This window comes from Tachypleus tridentatus, chromosome 1 (assembly GCF_004210375.1).
Source record: "Tachypleus tridentatus isolate NWPU-2018 chromosome 1, ASM421037v1, whole genome shotgun sequence".
NCBI classification, from domain to species: Eukaryota; Metazoa; Arthropoda; class Merostomata; order Xiphosura; family Limulidae; genus Tachypleus; species Tachypleus tridentatus.
Genome location: NC_134825.1, coordinates 116,854,398 through 116,876,592, shown reverse-complemented (window position 1 = coordinate 116,876,592; position 22,195 = coordinate 116,854,398). Strand labels below are relative to the sequence as shown.

Genomic DNA, 22,195 nt, shown 5'->3' with positions numbered 1-22,195 from the left:
ATGCTATTTGTTGTACTGCACTTTAAAGCAGTAATTAATGTATTAACTGTGCATGTTTTCTGCATAATTTTCGTAACTTAATATTATTATTATTATTTACATTGTGAAATTCTAATTATTAGTAGTTGTAACCTTTAGGGCAGAATCGAGTGGGAATTGTTAAGCTCACTATTTACAAAGTTTTCAGGCATTTGTTTAGCATTTAAGTACATTAAATTCTATAAAATGCTCCTCTAATGTTTTTTAGAGAAAACTTTACAGTGTACTTTGAGCTTCGAACACCACGAAAAATAGAACCCCTGATTTTAACATTGTAAGTACGATAAATTTCCACCAGGGGACTTAAGTGAATCACGTGAAATTTACTGGTTGAAAATTCCACTGATTCAGCATTTCACAACTTATCACTGCGTCATCAGATTATGTACAAGTAACATTATATATTTTGGTATTTATTAGACTATAAAATAGAAATTTTGTTTCATCATTCGTAACTAAACTCGTAATTTTTAGGTTTAATACTGAATAATTTTGCGATTTCTTGACGCATTTCCGATGTATATTGGGTATATTAACTCATCAACATTATCAGAGGACACGTCATTCATTAAAACATACAGTAAACAAGTTGACTTATCGTAAATTGTTAACATTTCATTACCCAACAAAACTGACAGTTGTTAATAACGTAAATAGACCACCTAAATTATTATTACAATTTTCATTATTGCCTTTCAATTCAAGTTTATGCTGATGTCATTGGCACTGGGCTATGTTGGTCATCAAAAACAAACATGGTTTCTTTATATATCAGGCCCTGTATTTGACGAAGGTAATATTTTGCACTTGTTATTTGTACAGCAACAACACAGCAACGTAAATGTGTCAAGAGTTGAATTCTACGTATTTCACCTTTAATGCAACGACACTTGATAGTTTTGGTAGTTCACAGAACTTTCCAGTGAATATGTTTGTTTGTTTGTTTTGAATTTCGCGCAAAGTTACTCGATGGCTATCTGAGCTAGCCGTTCCTAATTTAGCAGTGTAAGACTAGAGGGAAGGCAGTTAGTCATCACCACGCACCGCCAACTCTTGGGCTACTCTTTACCAGCGAATAGTAGGATTGACCGTACATTATAACGCCCCCACGGCTGAAAGAGCGATTATGTTTGGTGCGACCAGGATTCGAACCTTCGACCCTCGGATTACTAGTCGAACGCCTTAACACACTTGGCCATGCCGGGCTATCCAGTGAATATAAATGAATAATTTGGGAATTACATTTGATTTTGGTGTTTGGATACTTCACCAACAAGTGCCCACAAATGTCGATACTTTTTAAATTTATGTTATAATACAAACCATAATTTTAAAATTATGTCTTGTAAAATTAAAATTCGTAACTTCAATACATATAAACATTTTATTCACCCAGATGACAAATTGGCAAGTTTGAGAAGTTGTGCTAAAGAAGTTATCGGGCATTAGGCCTGATTGATCTAAATCATAAATGACCCACAAATGATGGGTTTTCCTTTGAAGCTGGCCCAGTATGGCCAAGCGTGTTAAGGCGTGCGACTCGTAATCTGAGGGTCGCGGATTCGCATCCCCGTCGCGCCAAACATGCTCATCCTTTCAGCCGTGGGGGCGTTACAATGTGACGGCCAATCCCACTATTCGTTGGTAAAAGAGTAGCTCAAGAGTTGGCGGTGGGTGGTGATGACTAGTTGTCTTCCCTTTAGTCTTACACTGCTAAATTAGGTACGGTTAGCACAGATAGCCCTCGAGTAGCTTTGTACGAAATTCACAAACAAACAAACAAATCAGATATTTATTTCAGGTGTGTCGCACCAAACCTTTAGATACGGCTTAGTTAATTGTTACGACTCTCATACGGAAGTTAAATTAAAGTTATTAAAATTAGCCCTTTAACTGGGCAGTTGCAGTTTTGTGTTTAGTAAACGCTTCTGAAGAAACTCTAAATCGAAATGTTGAGTGTATAATTAAATAAAAATCAACATATTGGTGTTATAAGGCCGTTTATTTCTAGTCTTGACATGTATATCTTGTTGTTCAATAATCCACCTTTCCACTCTGGAAATTACTTACGGCTAAGACTCATATACACTTCATGGTAGTTTTTCATTATAGCCATTGTCTTCTAAATTGGGTATTGTCGTTGAACTATAGCTAAATTTGACACAGCTAGTGTGTTTTTCTTATAGCAAAGCCACATCGGGCTATCTGCTCCACTCACCGAGGGGAATCGAACCCCTGATTTTGACACAGCTAGAGTGATCCAGGTATTTTTTTGTTTGTTTTGGAATTTCGCACAAAGCTACTCGAGGGCTATCTGTGCTAGCCGTCCCTAATTTAGCAGTGTAAGACTGGAGGGAAGGCAGCTAGTCATCACCACCCACCGCCAACTCTTTTATCAACGAATAGTGGGATTGATCGTCACATTATAACGCCCCCACGGCTGGGAGGGCGAGCATGTTTGGCGCGATGCGGATGCGAACCGGCGACCCTCAGATTACGAGTCGCACGCCTTAACGCGCTTGGCCATGCCGGGCCATGTGATCCAGGTAGATCATACAATTACATGTGTATAGCAGTGGGTTCCTCTATTTCATATTTTGTAATAAATACTATTTAAAGTTGGAATTCTTTGGCAGATACAGAAAGAAGTGTGAATGGTTTGATTTTTTTCATTTATTGATTTATTTTCTGAATACTTCAGTCTTCTTTTTATTCTCTCTCTCTTTCTTCTTGGCCTGTTTCTTTTGTTATAGTTTCATTATCTCTAGCAAGGTGTGGATTTCGTTTTGTAATCAAATTGTTATCTCGAAATTTAGACAGATTTATTTTTAATTTTTTTCTAAATAACCTCACTTTGGATACCAACTTTGTAGTGCATTTCTTCGTTAGGTAGACACTTTTGAATTATTTTATTTATAAAATGCCGAGTCCAATTGAACACGCTTGGCCATGAAATTCCAATAATACGATAGTACGTTTTACCAACGGTTGGGTTTGTTATCACGATATAACATTACATCAGAATAAATCGATTTAAAGCCATTTTGCTGACAGAAAGGTACTTGATATGTTAACGAAAGTACTGTTACTGAACATGTGGATTTATTTGAGAAGTCTTTATTTTACATACATGTTTATATATATCTTGTTTAAGAATCCAATGTTTTATAACATTATATAATTATATAAAATGTTGTTTAACTCTCACCTAAAGCGAGCAAGAATATGAAACATGTATACGGGTTTAGGCCTAAAACTAAGTATGACTGAGGAGATAAAGTTGAAATTACGTGCTATGGATGTCTTATTGCAATACATTTAATTAGTACAGGATATTAATAGTATTTGTCTTGGATCTTAGTGTTTTGGTTTTGTATTTTTTAGTGTATTGACTGTAATATTCTGAGTTTTTATGTATTAACGTGATTATAAATATTTTCTCTACTGATTTGAAAAATACACGTGATCAAAATTTGAAAGTTGTTTTGCTACTGTTTCTGGTGTGAATATGTTACTAAACGTTTTCACTGTTTCTTACTTTAACAGTGGTGTCCATCATTAACTATGTGCACACAGAGATTCTTTGTAAAACATTTTTATTCTATGTTCAAAATGTTAATATATGAATTCTGTAAAATGTATTTATAAGAAATTTCAGAAGTATTGAACAATATGGTTGCAGTTTGAAAATACCAGGCCTGGAATGTTTCAAACAACGCAACTTCAAACTTTACACTACCATTTAACACAAGAATATGTTAGAAAGAATCAAAACAAAACAAAAAAAAGTAGGTGTATGATCACAAAATCAGTATAATATTACACACTTTTGAACATTGTGATTAATCATATATAAAACCTTTAAAATCCCAAACTTATATAAAGATACAAAGTAGGTATGAAAGTTGATTGATATCCTAATAACTTTGGTGAAAGCTTTAAAATCAGCAGTCAGTGAAAACACAGGGATGTTTATTGGAGCTTTAAAGTTTACAGTGTGTAAAAACTGAAATTAGGATGTATAACTATATATATATATTAATAATTGGGCTATAAAGAAATGTTTTGCATACAGTAGATAGATCTGTAAGCCATGTTGGGTACTATAGACTTCAGTACATTATATCTAAACTATCATTAACAGTTTGCTGACACTTATAGAATCAGTGGCTAAACAAGGAAGTAGGAAGGAGATGACATGGCCATTGCTAATGTTGGTCAATCTGAGGTCACATAGAAAGGCATGAATTTTTCTACAGTTTTTTGTGATAGGGTGGATTCTATGTAAATGCATTATTTGCACTTCTCTAATATTCTTGTAATTAGATTATTAATGACAGATTATATCATGGTTGTCATTGTAACCTTCACAGTAATGAAAACTGAGCAAACTTTTAGGTGGCAAAGTTGAGTGTTACCAATTGATTGGAATAACATTGTACCACACCCTAACTTAACCCTAACCAATATGCAAAGTTTAGTGTTACCAGTTGATTGGAATAACATTGCACCACACCCTAACTTAACCCTAACCAATATGCAAAGTTTAGTGTTGCTGGTTGATTGGAATAACATTGTACCACACCCTAACTTAACCCTAACCAATATTCTATATACGAGTAAGTTAGTTTTATTACAGCAGTGTTATCTTCAACCTGCTTGTTAAAATTAAAGTAAAATATGTCATAAAATTAAAATGTCTTTCCATTAGGTGCAAAGTCTCGTGTTTAAAAATGACAGCATGTAGAGCTACATTATGTGGACTTAAATACTGATTTTGTCACTATGGTTGTGGTGTTATAAACAAACTTGCTTATACATTGGGTTCATTAGTGAATGGAAGTTTTGGTTTAAAGCTGTACTAAGAAGTAAGAATTTTTTTGGTCAATGTTTAAACCTAGAATATATTTCAAATGTATGTTTAATTATTAATTTATATGTTAATTTCAACTCTTTCAGTACACTATGAACTGTAAATTAATACAGCCTGTGAAGTCCGAGAAACAGATCTGGGAAAACTCAATGCCAGAAGATGACCCAAACAGTAATTCTGATACGCTTCAGGAGAGTAGTGTAATTCCCAGGTGGGGACCAAACCATGCAGGAGCTAAAGAACTTGCTAGCTATTACACTAAAGGTTGCTATTTTGTAATGTTTATATTTTGGGGATTTTGAAAATTTGGTCTCTAAATAATTAATTTTTTGTGTAAACTAACTTCAGTTTTCTCAGATGTAGCACAGATATTTTCATTCTTTCTATCCATCCTGCAAATGGAATTATAAAAACATTTTCCACAAATGATGTGGATTGGATTCATGTTCAGAGTACTTTCCAAAGATTCTTGTATAGTTGTTTGCTGAGGGTTGTTGTAGGAATAATATGTAAGTGTATAAATGCTTTTCCAATAACCTGTATATGTATAATGATTCTCTAAAGAACTGCATATAAATAATATCTTGAAGGTCTTTCTATAAGTGATTTCCCAGATATCTTCCTCTGTTTTTCTGGTCAATGTGTGTAGTGGTGTAATTGGTCTTTATAGCATTCTGATGGATAGTGGAGAGCATGATATGATTGGTTGATTTATCCTTGTTTCTGATTGGTGGAAAGACTTCCTGTAGATTCAACCAATGGTAATCACAGGTCCCTCCCCTTTAATTGAGCTAATGAGTGAAGGTTTTATTGAGTTTAATGATTCTTGTGTTTCTATAACATGCAGCCCCTCGCTAGTACAAAAGTATGTCTCCGAATTTACAACGCTAAAATCAGGGGTTCGATTCCCCTCGGTGGGCTGAGCAGATAGCCTTTGTGGCTTTGCTAAAAGAAAAACACACTATAACATGCAACTGCTGTCCATTTTAACTTAGTTTAGTCATGAATACTCTGTCTAAATAACCTGTCAAAGAATGTTAAAATAATTATCTGTTAATTTCGTGACTGATAAACTTTATTGTAGTTAAAATGTTGTAAAAATATATCTCAGTTGAAAGATTTTCATTGTTTGATGATCGACTCTTTTCAGGAAAAGACTCAGGAAATAATTTCAGTTGTGAGTTGTGTGTTGTTGATTATTATAAACTTCTCTTATCTGCTCTACTATTTTCAACCAAGTAAATGGAGCTATGTCTTGATAGCTGCTTGTAAGTATGTGACATCCCTTCATAGCTTCTGTAAAATCTGTTACATTCATTTGAAAATAAGTAAGTAAATGTATTTAAAAAAGAAAAAAATGTGGCTTACTTTGGAAAAAAAATACATTTGAATAAAAATTGCTTTGGAAAATTTTAACATGTTTATTTAAACAGCTGATGTGGAACTTGGCTATGGTGCTCTTTCTTTTTTTTTTTTTTTTCAAAAATCCAAAATAGATTGATATAATCTACAATAATGTGTTCTAAAAACATATTGCTATTGTAAGAAATGAAATCAATAATTGTCCAATATTCAATTCAATATGAAAACTTTTACGGTATACAAGTTCTTATTTGAATAATTATGGTTACAATCATGTAGCAGTTACATTAATAAAAACATTGTGATGCTATTGGTCAAAACATTGTAATAATTAAATAAAACCTTGTGTCATGTATAAGTTGCCATTACTGTATCTTGAATTAATTATTCATCTCATGAAATATTTTTAACTAAATATTAATTTTCTAGTATATTGGTCACAGATGGCTCAAATGTTAAATTCGTCTGCTGTTATCGACACAGTTGAAAAGTGCGTTTGATGATGGAATTAATTTGTTTTTTTATGTTGTGTAATTTAGATTTCTGAGCCTTGGTACACTTAATAATGCTGAGAACTGTGATGTGTGTTTAATAATGCTGACAACTGTGGCGCATGTTTAATAATGCTGACAACTGTGGCGTGTTTAATAAAATGCTGAGAACTGTGGCGTGTATAATAATGCTGACAACAGTGGCGTGTGTTTAATAATGCTGACAACTGTGATGCGTGTTTAATAACCTGACAACTGTGATGCGTGTTTAATAATGCTGACAACTGTGACGCGTGTTTAATAATGCTGACAACTGTGACGCGTGTTTAATAATGCTGGCAACTGTGATGCGTGTTTAATAATGCTGGCAACTGTGACGCGTGTTTAATAATGCTGGCAACTGTGACGCGTGTTTAATAATGCTGGCAACTGTGACGCGTGTTTAATAATGCTTGCAACTGTGATGCGTGTTTAAGAATGCTGACAACTGTTACGCATGTTTAACAATGCTGACAACTGTGACGGGTGTTTAAGAATGCTGTGAACTGTGATGCGTGTTTAATAATGCTGGCAACTGTGACGCGTGTTTAATAATGCTGACAACTGTGATGCGTGTTTAATAATGCTGGTAACTGTGACGCGTGTTTAAGAATGCTGGCAACTGTGACGCGTGTTTAAGAATGCTGGCAACTGTGACGCGTGTTTAAGAATGCTGAGAACTGTGATGTGGTTAATAATGCTGAGAACTGTGACCTGTGTTTAAAATCTAAATCATCAAATCGTCTATATTATTATAAAGAAATAATATATTAAACAAAAATTAAAAATATATTCATGTTTCATTGTTCCATATGCTACCAAATATGTGACTCTTAATAGTTTTGTTTACAGTGAGTGGTATCATAACTGCAGATTTCTTGAGTGGACTAGTACACTGGGCAGCTGATACCTGGGGATCTGTGCAGCTTCCAGTAATTGGAAAGGTATGTGTTTGAATATATAACTTAAGTTATTTTGTCATTTGTTTTAATTACAAGTGATGGAATTACCTTCAGCAGAAGTTATGAACTCCACCAGATGATGACCCCATGTGACCAAAAGATTTGGTTTTTCTTTTTTAACACAATAAAAAAAAGCCACAATCAGTTTTGTTTGGTTGAGGAAAGTATTTTGTAAATTGTCGTAGTAGTTGTTTGATAAACTATTTGTTGGCCACGGAGAACAACTTTGATCGTATTTGATATTTTTTTCAGTTTTTAGTTTCTTTTTAGTGCACAAAAAAACATTCGTAATATCTCTCATTTATTTCATTGAGACTCTTTGAAGGTAATAAAATTCAACATTACATTAAAGTTAAAGCAGCACTGCTTTTACTGAATGTGGTTTCATTTCCTCCAGTGCTGAGTAAATGCATGTTGACTTGTGTGATGTCATTAACCTGTTCAGTACCGTGAGCGAGATAACTCGTCCAAGCTGATCGGTAACACACTGCCACGGACGAGTTAATTCATTCTCAATAATACCTAACTTCAACGCTAGATGTCAGCACCATACATGTATTTTACCTACTTACAAAGTGTTTCACTTTCGATCCAAAATGGCGTCACGAAAAATTTACAAAATGAAGAAGCATTAGAATTGTATTGTAGCAGCTGAAATACTTGGCAGTCAACAGGTTAAACTATGTTGTCAGCATGTTGATCTGTTCTTTGTATTGTTATAAAACATGTTAACTGAAGATGTTTTTATAATTTAAAAGACCTGTTGGTTTTCCAATATCTTACCAACTTTCATTGTTTAAACTGTGCTCTACATATATTTCATGGCCTGATAGCCAAGGTGCTTGATTTTCAGTAAGTGGGTTGTGGGACCAAATCCCAACAACCGTGTGGAAATTATAACATGATGGTTAATCTTGTTATTCAATAATAAAAGTTAACCCATAAGCTGATGGTCAGTGGTGTTGAATAGTTGTCTTCCCTCCAATCTATAACTTCAAAATCAGGGACAGCCAGATAGATAACTCTTGAGTGGCTTTATGTGAAACTCAACAAAGAAAGAAAGAAAATATGTTTCTCCTTTTCTCCTGATGTAGGTCATCTTAAAACTCTTTAATTTTTCAGAACACCTGTAGTGAAAAATAGGTTCATTTGTAATTTTCAAAAATAATGTGTAGTGTTTTTGTGGTTTCTTTATGTAAATTTCATAAATTCCATATAGAATATGTTACTGGCTAATCCAATCAGTTATTTTTGGCTTATGTTACCTAAAAACCATTAAAACAATAGTTTAAAGTTTTAAACAAGCTAAACTTACATATTAGAATAAAACACACAAAAATCACGTGCACAATGAAGATACTGAATTTGATCATGTTTCAGGCATTTATCAGACCTTTCAGAGAGCACCACATTGATCCAACGTCAATAACTCGTCACGACTTTATTGAAACTAATGGAGACAACTTTATGGTTACAATACCTTCTCTGACATATATGAGCTATCAGTTCTTTTCTTATCCAGTTGACAAAATTCAAGAACTCTACAACTGGAACTGCTACCTATTTCTACTAGCTTTATTTATTGCTTTGACCAACCAGGTAAGTTTAAGGTACAGTCTTGTGTTTTGTTTTATTTATAAAATACCTAGACCAGTACCAGTTTAATATACATTCTATTATATTCATACATTAACATTCTGACTTTTCTTTTGTTAAGAAGATAGAGTTGTTTTACAAGGAAAGCCGTGAGATTGCATTCCATTTAGAACTGAAGAGCAGTAGTTATTTTGAAAAATGTGTGAAAGTAAACATTATTGTGTGATAGATTTCCTTACAATAATTAACAGTTAGGTGTTATTTATTGTTTATTTCACAATTTAAGAGCTATGTTTTGGAAATAATGTTTTATTTCACTGGTTGGGTCAGTTTATTTGCCTTATCCTTGACACTCAGCTACTAGCCCTTATGATTTAACACTGTTGAAAAGGAGAAGTCACCTTTTTGTCCTTCAAGAGGTCATGATAGTGGGTGCTCATTTGCTCTCAAAGTATATCAGCAATGTTAATCAAAAAGAATTCTCAGGTTAGGAAAAACTGTGGTCAGGAAGCGCTGATGACTGGCGAGGAAAGAGATCATTAGGCAAGTTTAATAGATATTTGACTGTCTCGGTTTTTAAATTACTTTAACAGTGGCCAAAAATTGACTGTTTACAACCAAAACACAAATACTAGTATGACAACCAACATCCAGTTTTGTTGCTTCTTGCATCAAATTCAGAGAGTAAGTGTGAGTTTTGTGATGGTGTGAGCATATTCCGTGGACATTCAGTGACCCAAAATTTGTAACATTATCCTCTGAAGAGTTAGGTGTTGTATTATTCAGTTATGTGAATAAAATATGAAAGAAAACGGACACATGGTTTTGTTTGTGTTGTTCCAATAGAGCAGTCTTACTACAGAAGAATGAATAATATCCAGCATGTATTTGAACCCTTTATACTGAGCTTGTTTATTTCATGGTGCTGCTACCTTTCCACTCTGATGGGTTAGAGGTCTTCCAAGATGATAGTTTAACATAGCACTATACTTGTTTGTTCCTAAAATTGTTTAAAGAGCATAACAGCTGCTTGAGGTATCTTCACTAACTACCACAATTACTTCATCTCTATCTTCCACGACTACCGTAATCAGTTTTTTTCAAAAATCAACTTGAACATCTTTGGGATAAAATTTAACGGTATATGTATCACTTTAAAAAGAGAAAATCTTTGAATCAGCAACACACTGTACTTCTTAGTAAATAGACCATAATCAGATATGAACCTTTCAAAATTAGAATCTAAGCTAGTGTTGTTGTAAAAAATTAGTCCAATCTTTTATTAGTCAGAATTCTAATAGTGTGGCTAACAACATGTATTTGAAGATACATTGTGATTGTGCTTGATAGGGAATCTTAATTTGTTTACTTTGTTCAGATACATCCTCTTTCCTGAGGGTTTTATTAATTTTATAGTGCCAAAGTAAACAGTAAGTCATAGATTGATGGTAAAATATTTCCATCTGAGTTGTTATATAGACAGTCCTCCTTGCAATACAGAAACTAAGAAAACCTATTTAAAGTTCCTTCATCAAGGTTTTTGGATGATGAAAGAGACATTTTAATGATCTGGTTCACTCATATTGCACCATTTGTTTCACTTTTAATATGAAGGACTGGTTTACCCTATTAGGAACTGGCTTCAGCTCCCTCTATTTTCACACATTTAGTGAAAGCATTGGCTGGTTTTTGACACGTAGTCATTAGTCAGTATTCCTTTTCAGTATTAAATTGATGATTGGAGTATTCTCAGCTGTCTCTAGTTTTGGTTTTCATCCATTTGTTGGCTTCACTGTTCTGTTACTTGTATCATAGAGACCCTACTCTGTTTCTTCTTTTGGTGTGTCTTTCACAATGAAATTTGTTTTCTACAGGTTCGTGGTTGTTATGTGGTCCTTTGTGTTAGAAAGCTGGCCTTTTTTTTTTCAGGCAGCTTAAATGTTTTTCTGTTCTTCTGCTTACACAGTATCTAACACATCTGGAATTTTGGATTAAGAATCGTCAAGGGACTCGTCACCTCAGCTTTGGTTTTGCAATCCCTAGAATATTTGGTGTACATACTGTTTCTCTGGTTAGGAAAGATAATTTCTCCTTCTGAAGTAGCTTCCATGGGTTAACCTATGTGAGACACGTTCACTCAGACTTTGATTTTCAGTGCAGTCTATTTTCAGACCTCTTGCCTCTTAGATTTTTTTTACCTGCTACCATTGATTACCTCCTGGTATGTCTTATTTGTGAGTTTATCTTTGTTGGTCACCTTTACTTCCCTATCCTTGAGATCTGAACCTTTTAATGGGTGCCAATTTTCAGGACTGGAGTGGTGTGTTTTTAGAATATTTCTTGGATCTTAGGTCTTCTCAGACATCTTGTTCTTACATAATTCTAGTGGAGCTTTGGGCAGATGAACATGCATTTCAGTAATTGCTGCACTTATTACAATACTGCTGTACTTTAGTACTGAGATACAATTTGATTGTTGTAAATTAACAAGCAGGGTGGAACTTTATCTCACAACTGACAACAGATGGACCGTATACTCTTCAGCATTTCATTGGGTGCTTTTGATTTGGGTTTCTTGTATTTGATGAATTTGCAGCAGTGGTAAATCATTTACTGGCTTTCACATGAGAATCCAGCAGTGACTTGTCAAAGCTGGTCTTGGAAGAATTTGTCTGTTTTGGAATTTCGCACAAAGCTACTCGAGGGCTATCTGTGCTAGCCGTCCCTAATTTAGTAGTGTATGACTAGAGGGAATGCAGCTAGTTATCACCACCCACTGCCAACTCTTGGGCTACTCTTTTACCAATGAATAGTGGGAATGACCATCACATTATAATGCCCCACGGCTGGGAGGGCGAGCATGTTTGGTGCGACACAGATGTGAACTTGACCCTCAAATTACGAGTTGCACGACTTAACGAGCTTGGCCATGCCGGGCCACTTGGAAGAATACCTCACCCTTCATCATCATCTTAAGGTATTGGCCATGATCAGTAGGTCCAATTATTGAGTCCTCATTGTGCCATGTTGGCCTGTTCTACTGTGATTTCCACTCTTCTGCTGTCTCTTTCAGAGAGATACTATTTAATAACTTATTGGAACATCCTCCTCAGTAAAGTATGTTGTCAATGAGTTCATGGTTGGCTTTTTGTAATACTTTGTTAGAGAAGGAAGCTTCTATACTCAGGTAGCTTAATTATTTTTCCATTCTGGTAAACCCTCTTCTATGATAGAATACCAATTCCATTGGTTTAATTTTTGGAGTTAGTGCCTTTGTAATCCAGAATATTGTTTCTTTTCTAACAGATGACCTCCGTTTACATCTAATGACTTCAGGATTATGACTTCTGTTGCAGGCTACAGGGCTGCAATCTTCAGGTGCAACAGAAATCACCTGTTTTTCATATTTCTCATACTAGTTTTGTGAGTGAGCTGTGTACTTTTATCCAAATAGAACCTTCTTACCAGTTTTGGATTGTGGGAAGTGGTCAGTACCTTTTTTTCTCATATTTTGTCATCTATCCAAACTGCCCCTAGATTGTCATTTTGAAGAACATTTTCTGTGTTTTGTCAAGACAGTTCATTTATATGTTGCATGAACTATATCACTTTTAGGGATCTACGTAAGTTGTTTGTATCTTATGATGAATTTCTCTTCATCCACACAAACAAAATGGTTTGTCCAACTGATATGCATGAATTTTTATGTTACATCCTGTAAAAAGATTGGCCCCCATAAGGTCCATTTTTAGTCCTAAAATTTAATGAACAATAAATTACTATTAAAGAAAACAGTAAGTATTGCTTTCATAGTTTCAGTGCCACAGTATCTCCAAGCAAGTCAATGTGAAGATTTTTGAAATGTGTATGTCATGGGTATCGTTACCAGTTCTAACCAAAAATCAGCCGTTTATTAAAGAAAATGGTCTGTACTTTAGTACTAAGTACATACCTGCACTACCATAATATTTGAACAATATATGAAAAGAACAAAAGTCATATATAAAATTGAGTATGATATTTGTGTATTCATAATATGCCATTACAAAAGCTGAGAATCTCAGTAGCTGTCAATCTTGTAGTCATGTATTATGAAATCTGCATCTTCATATATGCTTTAATATTTATAATACTGTGACAGCTAATATGCACGATCTTTGTGTTTCAGTATTGACTAGCAGATATATCTAAAGATGAACATAGCAACAATAATACATCAACTCTCACAGTATTTCTGGACACTTTTAAGCTCACATCACTGATGTAGCAGTATGGAGCAATGGTTACGAATGACACTGACAACTAATGTTTGAGTGACATTATAACATGTACTTTATGGATTCGTATCTGTACTTTTTCACGTTAGATTTGTACTTTTAATTTCCTATAGCTGTGCATTCTGTAGGTTACAAGAATGACAATGTGATTTTGTGTGTTTCTTCATTTTCTGTCTTCCTTAATAAAACCCTTATGGGGACCCATCCTGTACCACATGGCAATGTTCTTTACATAGGTGGTTTATATTTTATGATGGATATCACTCCACTGGTCACGTTCCGTCCACGTTAATGAATAGGCTTTTGTCTCTGATCTGTCATGTTTATCATAATGTTTCAGAACATCTTAGTGTCAACTTTAGGTTACATGTCATAAGTTTTGTCACTTGGTCATTAGTCTGGATTCCCAGTCTTGGTAACCTTCAGAGAACTCTTTTTAGGTCTGAATGTTGTTCTTCAGTTTTGTTCTTTCTTTAGCTTTTAGATTTTGTTTGCTGCCAGTGTTATTCATCAGGCTAAAAGTAATCCATGGTATGTAAGTTTTGTCCAACACCTGTTGTTAACCATATCAAGGGTATCTTTGATTATAATTTTGAAACAGATTTAAAAGCGATGCATTGAATTAGATACAGTTACTTTATAAAGGAAGACTATATTGATATGGCTTCGTCCAGTCAGGACTCTTGTGTTTACTTATAACTCTGTTTGTTCTTACCTACTTCCCACCCACCTTCAGTTTTGGTCCTTCATGAGAAGGTGTTGTTATTTAGAAGTAGACAGAGTATATTCTCTGGTGGTTAATGATACATTAGTGAGAACCCTTCCCAACACTATGTATGTCCTTGCACACACTAAAGATATTAGAGATGACACACCTGTTATCACCAGATGTCTCAGCTCCAGCCAGGATGGAGATCATTTGTGATTTTAATATGTTCTTGTTATATTTGTAAATGTATTACTGAGTCCATCCTTTGGACTTCTTGAGTCTCCATATGAACCTACTAATTTCACTGATTGTGTGACTCACTGATCTTTTTTGGAGGAGCTTCAAGTCCTGGAGTATGTTCACCCATAATATATGACTGGGCTGTTCTCCCTAAGAATCTTCTACTGCATGAGCAGAATGTGGTACTGTATTTCTCCTTATTTATCCACCTTTCATATCCCATCGTTGGTTCCACAGACACAGTTTATCATTATTACTACCTTTTGTCTGAATTTTAAGAGCAAAGAGTACAAGAAGAAAGCTCTATGTCCGAATGTCCTTCAGATCCAGATTTCCCATAATTCTGATCCACTCCACTCATTTCCCTTGAATCCAGTAAGTTTTTTGTGTTCTGGATCCACTCCTACTCGTCTTAGCTATCTTTTTATCATCTTCCTGCAATAGAAATTCGAGTTTGGTACTTTCTTCTGGATTTTTTTTACCAGTTCTTACTTTGAGTTATATATATACAACTATTTAGGTTTAATGCAGATGTTATGACTTAGATGGTTGAAGAAAAGTGTGAATGTTAAATTAAATTATTTTACAGTCTATTGCAGGTTTGTTTATGTAACTGTTTACGAATCATATGTTATATAGTTCAATAGTTATGGATTGGCGACTGTCACATTGTTGTATCATGTAACTAGAACCTTCTAAGTTTTTGTCTGTTATGAGTATTATTGCATCATAATATTTTGTAGTCTGTGAAATGTTCTGAGCCTTGGGCAAGCTATAAAGATGCGTGTTTGTAAATTTAGCCATAAAGATCATATAGCAGCAGTTTTTGATTAGTGAAATTATCACAGATTGTATTGTAATAACAGAGTGTAGAAGAATAATTTGTCTTGTCAGTTGCATTCTAAAGTAATTGAACCAATCTGTGTGAATTTTAACAAAAAATAGACAATTATATAAAGGTCTGGATTAAAACTGGTAACAAACAGTTATAGTGATTATTTTAAAGTAAAATTATCACAGTTTGTATTGCAATAACTGTTACATGTTGTAATTTACCCTGGACCAGTCTCTAAGTTATTGTTACTTATGTTATGCATTACAATTTCACATAGCCAAAAATTTGAAATTGAATTTGAAAGTCAATTGAATATCAATATGTGTTTAAAATGTTTGATATTTGCCAACAAAATTGATACACATAATTTCTCTTCTTAACACAAATATATTTTAATATATAAACCACAATACAATTGATAATAGCAGTTATTACAAGTAATGATTTTATACAAAAGTTTTACAAACTTACAAACAGTACTGACTCTTCTGTATGGTCTGGAAGTGAATATTTTATTGATGGTTCATGAGGTCCAAACTGCTTTTATGTTGTTTACACTTCACTTGATGGAAATTCTAGCTAACTCTATTCTTCACTCAAGTTTGTTTTTCACAGCAACAATATCTAATGTCCTTCTAGAAATAATAGCATCCAAAGTTACTTCACTGAAATTTGTAATGTTCAAAATCTTTAAACATTCCTGGTTAAATTTTTGTAGTTTTTTTATTAATAAGCACATGGCACAAAAGTATAGCTTCTGAAGCTTACAGTATACTGACTTAGCGACCAAACAGTATCCTTAAACTATTTGGCTTGTCAATTTATCATCTTTAGGAAAAGTTCAGTTGGTTCAAAATATTCGAAGATATGCTAGTGCTTCTGTAAAACACATATTGTTGATTCTTACTCTCAAGAATCTTCTACAAATTTAGAGAGCAGGCAGGACTTACACAATACATATTTAACAATATACAGTACATTCTTTTCTAAATATATATTAAAATGAAACAAACATTGATATTAAAATAAATACACATTAGTGAATCCATTACATAACAGACCAGGGAAAATAATTTATTTGTTAAATTGTGTTCGATATAACTGAACTAACCTGTCTGAAGTTAAACAAAAAAAAATTACTTAGAGCTCTGGATAGAACTGTGATAACCAATAGTGTAACAAACATTTGTAGATATGTTTGAATTTTTGTAGTATAATATTTTGAAACATGTGAAATGTGTGCTGTTTGTTTATTGTTGAAAGTTACCTGCAACAAGTCACAGACACCAACTGTAAAGAATCTCAGAAGTAAAACTATCTCATTTGAGTTTTATACATGTAAAATTAAAATGAATTCCAAACAGGTGCATATTTTTAATATATTTTCACCCATAACCAAGTTTTCATCATCACTGCAACATTGATTCAAATTTAAATTATAGTGCAAAAGCAACACAAGTCAATGAAAAAATGGGTAAGTGGAGAATTATGGGTAAGTGACACATACTCTAAAACATATAAAGAAAAAATTAAAACATTTTGAGTTTTATGTTTTGTTGATATCAAGAATGCAAACTCAATATGGAAACACAGTATCTCAGAGTTAAGATTACTTGATACCAAATTCATTTTTAGTTGAAGAAAGGTTGAAGTCTAACTCTTACACCACTGCTATGTAATTTATTTTAAAATTGTTTTGCTGGCATAGCAGGAATGTGTGACCCCCACCACCACTGCCACCAAAAAAAAAACACACTTTGTTCTAAATTATTTCTGAAACATCCACAAATGTTCTTTCAGATTCACAAGTGGTCCCACACTTATTTTGGACTTCCGTTGGGTGACCCTGCTCCAAACTTTCTCGTTGTTCTCCCTCAGCGTCACCACCGTATCCACCACGTGGCACCTCATGAGACCTATTTCTGCATCACAACTGGCTGGTTAAATTATCCCCTCGAGAAACTGCACTTTTGGGAAACTTGTGAGAAAATAATTGAAGCTGTGACTGGCTGCAAACCCAGAATGGATGACATGAGATGGGCTCAAAAATCTGAATGAAAAGTGGGACCTAGGTCAGTGCAGAAGGAACAAATCTCTGTAATGGAATACAAAGTTTTGTATGTAACGCATCTTTATTATGGAACAAAACTCTGTAATGGAATACAAAATTTTGTATGTAACGCATCTTTATATTGCCCCGTTTTGATATTAAAATAAAAAACAGAAGATCAGGAATAGATTGGGGCAAAAAAACAATGTATATTGGTGGTAGACTTTGGTGTTGTGTGTGCAATTACAAATTTTATATTTTAATTGGTATTAAAAGCACCTTTTGTAAAAGTAGTTCAGGAAAAGATTAATTATTTGTTCTTCACTTTTTGTAATAGTTAGTTTAGAATGGCCATCCACCCTGATCTGGCTCTCAGTGGCATGTCTGCAGACTTGCAGTGCCATAAACCAGTTTTTGATTCCTGTCGTGATTAGAGCACAGATAATCCATTGTACTTCACTACAAACAAACCACTCTGATTTTATATAATTTTTGTTTCTGTTATGATTTATAAAGTTAACAAATTGAATGACATGTATATGTAAAAACGGCTGGTATGGGTAGAGAAAGCACGAGTAAAGGAGCGAACGTTTTGACCTCATTCTAATAAATATAATGCAACATCTAAGCACGCCCTCTACATTCCTACACTCAATTACACAGCCACCTTCAAACGTGTGGTCAGCTATCGGTCAGTTATTTCTTTCTTTCCTTGTGAACCTGACAATGACCAAAGAAGGTCAAAACGTTGTTCACTTTTCTACATACTGTTGCTATTTATAACTCTAAAACTTAGATTCGATTTGTCATGGTAGACATGGTGTGCAGATCACCCATATTGTAGTTCTGTGCTAAAAATGAAACAGCTACAAAGTGTTTAATGTTAGTGTTAATATTGTTACCTACAGTTCTGTGGAAATGTAACACTTCCACATAATTTGTGTGTGATTGAGAGAGGGATAATTTGAATTTCATTATCAGAACTTGCCTGATAGAATCTCTGTCATTACCTGCAAAGTAATGGATTTATTATTGAGGACTTTAACAGAAGAGCCTAGAAATTTTCTTTTATTATGTGTCAGCTATAAGATGTATGTATTTTGCTATATTATAGTTTGTGAAACCAGTTTGCTCTCTATTTTTAGGAAGAGGTAACTTTATATTTTTCAGCAGTCTGCTGTGAGGCCTGATTTGATCTTATTTAATAAGTCATTATGGTTATTGGATCATTGTTGCACATACAGAGTGGCCCAGAGAAATGCTGAACTGAAGATAAATCAGTACTTTCTGTGAATGTTTACAAGTAACTTGTAAGGCATTTCTACAAACTTGCTGTGACTTTCTTTTGTTAGTCTATTTTCACCAGTATACTATTGCTAGAAAAAAAACGAGTCTTGAATGTTCTTTTGGGAATCTCCACATAATTTTCTGGTGGCAACATTGAAGAATGAATACTGAACAAAATTATTTTTTTTTTTGGAAAATTGGGTGATTTCTGTCATGTACAATAGAATTATTTAGTGGATAACATAAATAATTTTTCTCTATTGTTCGTACCAAATGATAAGTTGGTGTGCTACTGAAGTGACAAGATAAAAACATAGTTTCTGATAGCTTAGTGCTAGTATGCATTATATAAAGTTCAGACATGATATTTTACCAACACAGTGAACAGCTAAAAGCTGTAAGAAAATTGAAATAACTTTCTGATAATGTGCAATATGAAAGTTTGTAATAATGTAGTTTTAATTTTGTAATTATAATTGGAAGTGTTTCCTGACACATGATCGGTATTTATCATAATTGAAATAAAATGTTTTATAACGCATACTGCTACTAATCTTTGACATCTCAGGGTCTAACTTTGATGCATTAAAATCATTTATTAATATCTGTTCTTTTTGTACATGGATCTGTAGAACCTTTGTTTCTTGTAGTGGTCAATAATTAATGTTATTACATTGAAAGATAGTCTTAAGTGTGTTAATTATGGTTTATAGGGTTCATAAAAATCTAAGTTTTCATTAATAACAACAAAACAATGTATAAAAAACTGTTTTGGTTAATTGTTCAGCTGTTAAAGAAAACATGAGGGTAAACTTGTTTGTTTGTTTTGCCTTTTCGCACAAAGTTACTCGAGGGCTATCTGTGCTAGCCGTCCCTAAGTTAACAGTGTAAGACGAGAGGGAAGGCAGCTAGTCATCACCACCAACCACCAACTCTTTTACCAATGAATAGTGGGATTGACCATCACATTAGAACACCCCCACGGCTGGCAGGGTGAGCATGTTTGGTGCAATGGGGATGTGAACCTGCGACCCTCAGATTACGAGTCGCATGCATATTATGCAGCAGGCCATGCCAGTAAACTAATTTTGTATAATTACAAAACAGACGTTTATTGTGTTATTCAGAACTAGACTTCTGATGTTGTGTTATTTTTAACTAGTATTTATTATGGGTTAGTTAGAATTTTGAGAATAAACAAATTCTAAGAAAGCACCAAGCAACTTTAGAAGTGAATTTTCGTAAGCTTAAGTGAGTTCTTATTTCATTATCTTTAAGTTTGTTGAAGCACTTCTAGAGAGTTTGTTCAGTGTTTAACCCTTGTTGAATAACTAAGTGAAAGGTATACAAAAATAATATTTCTATACTAATGTATAAAAGGTTAGAGTAAGCCCTAATCTGTGTAATTTAATATTATATGAAAAATTCAAGACTAGAATTAGGAACTGCTTTATTAAACAGGTAGTTATATGTAACAGCTAAGCTTCTGTGTTTTTTATATCTGTGTAAGTTTTAACGTTTGTGCTGATTATTATTATTTTTAACTATGAAAATGTGTGTTTAGGAAGCAAACCTTGTGTTGGGAACAGCTTTATATAACACCTTTCTTCTTTTATTAAACATCTGAAGAAGTCATGACATAACTGCACAGCCAGCTCTGTGGAAGATAATGATTGACTTGTTTAACTAATAATTGTGTCTTTAAATTTAAAAATCTACAATACCCAAGCAGAATATCCCACATATGCTGTCGGGCAGTTTCCAGTTACCTAAAATTATGTTGATTGAGCTCGTCAACTTTGGGTGATGGGTGCTAAAACACAAGCAAGTGTTCACTTATCTTACAATAACCATCTGTTGTATGAATCCTCTTCCAAAGATATCCTGATCGATATCCCCCAATAACGAAATGGATATTGCAGGTAATAGCTACACTGTTGTATGTTACTTTCACAGTGGAAATTTGACATATAGTTTTCTACCTATTAACCCATGTTTTGCAATTGAAATACTCCATCAGCCTTTAGCCAGCAGTAACATAACTGTATAGGAAAAGTTAACAAATTATCATTTATAACTCAAGGACAGGTTTTGATAATTATTGTGTAACTTAATTCAAGTGTCTTCATTTTTGATGACTGAATAAGCTTTGAACTTGTGAAAAATATGAATAGTACAATTATATCGGTGAACAAAACTCAGAGTGACAGTTGTTGTTGTCTTTATATTTTAAGATTGTTCCTAGTAGCTGTTGTATAGATAATGTGTTAAAGTTCACAGTGTTTTTTTGACCAGTATGTGTTAGCTTTCAGCATCTTCAGTACGTGAGCAAACCAAGACTTACTGGTGAGAATATTATTTAGGAACTTTTATTTACAGCATTAGATTAAGCTCTGGAATTTAAGCTGGACAAATTTCCACCTGAGTATTCTTGGTTCTAAGCTTTGAGACCATGTAAGGGTTGGTGAATAGTGTGTTTTTTACAAAAGTTTTAGAACTTAACAAAATTTTAAGTCATATTTCAGGCGAAATATTAACCTTTCAAAAAGGTGTAGATAGGATAGGGTTGTTTCAGCATCAACAGTGAACATTGCAAATGGGTGCACAGTCATAGCTTGGAAAAATTCATTATGGTAATGTACATGACTTTTGCACCAATTAAATTCATACCATTTGTAAATCGTTTTTCCAAAAGTTATCTTTACAATTAATATTGTAAAGTCCATAAAATTATTTTTGTTGGTTTTACAGTTAGTAACCATTGGAGTACATTTATACCACAAAAAGTTTATTTGAATGTATGTGTTCTTGTATCCCATATTTTGTGTAGGGAAATAATATTCAATAATGATTTTGTGTGTTGGTTTACTGTGATTTTGTTTTAAGATTTAATTTTGTATACAAGAAACTTTAGCAAACTCTTAAGCATTTCCTCTCGTTCATACAGTTCAATTCCATTTATATGAGTTCATTGTAGAGGTCAGGACAATAACAGTATCCCAGTACACAAGTATCACATGGATGTCCATAATCTTCAACAAATCAAATTATTTCTAACAGTAGATTTGCTTAGTAAAAGCAAAACTGTGATAGAATATAATTTAAATCACTTGACTTGTATGAATTCTAATATGTTATTAAATTTAGGACCCCACCACTCCAATAATTCAATGTCTTTCATCAGGTAAGAAGCCCAAGACTGAACACAATAATCCAAATCTGGCCTAACCAGTGACTTGTATAATGAAATAACCTCCTTACACTTATGTTCAATATTTTGGAGATGCAACTTAAAATCCTATTTGTCCTATCACAAGCAATAGCACACTGCTTGGATTGCTTAAGAGACTACAGCACACTGCTTGGATTGCTTAAGAGACTACAGCACACTGCTTGGATTGCTTAAGAGACTGCTGAACCAGAACACCACGTTCC

The 22,195-nt window shown here is 33.8% G+C and overlaps 1 protein-coding gene across 1 annotated transcript; it reads left to right on the top strand.

Moving 5' to 3' along the window:
* The first annotated feature begins 2,962 nt into the window (after positions 1-2,962).
* LOC143222290 (plasmanylethanolamine desaturase 1-like) lies at positions 2,963-21,618 on the top strand. Its single transcript, XM_076448614.1, has 6 exons — positions 2,963-3,097; positions 4,999-5,187; positions 6,063-6,180; positions 7,657-7,748; positions 9,147-9,365; positions 17,224-21,618. Exons 2-6 carry the CDS (start codon positions 5,005-5,007, stop codon positions 17,479-17,481), a joined length of 870 nt encoding a protein of 289 aa, XP_076304729.1. The 5' UTR covers positions 2,963-3,097; positions 4,999-5,004; the 3' UTR covers positions 17,482-21,618.
* The last annotated feature ends 577 nt before the right edge of the window (positions 21,619-22,195 follow it).

What these genes read in the sequence shown, in the direction of transcription:
- LOC143222290 (XM_076448614.1), top strand. Translation starts at nt 5,005, where the DNA reads ATGAACTGTAAATTAATACAGCCTGTGAAGTCCGAGAAACAGATCTGG. An exon ending in CTATGTCTTGATAGCTGCTT is followed by an intron (nt 6,181 to 7,656) that starts GTAAGTATGTGA and finishes TTTTGTTTACAG; the next exon opens with TGAGTGGTATCATAACTGCA. An exon ending in AGCTTCCAGTAATTGGAAAG is followed by an intron (nt 7,749 to 9,146) that starts GTATGTGTTTGA and finishes ATCATGTTTCAG; the next exon opens with GCATTTATCAGACCTTTCAG.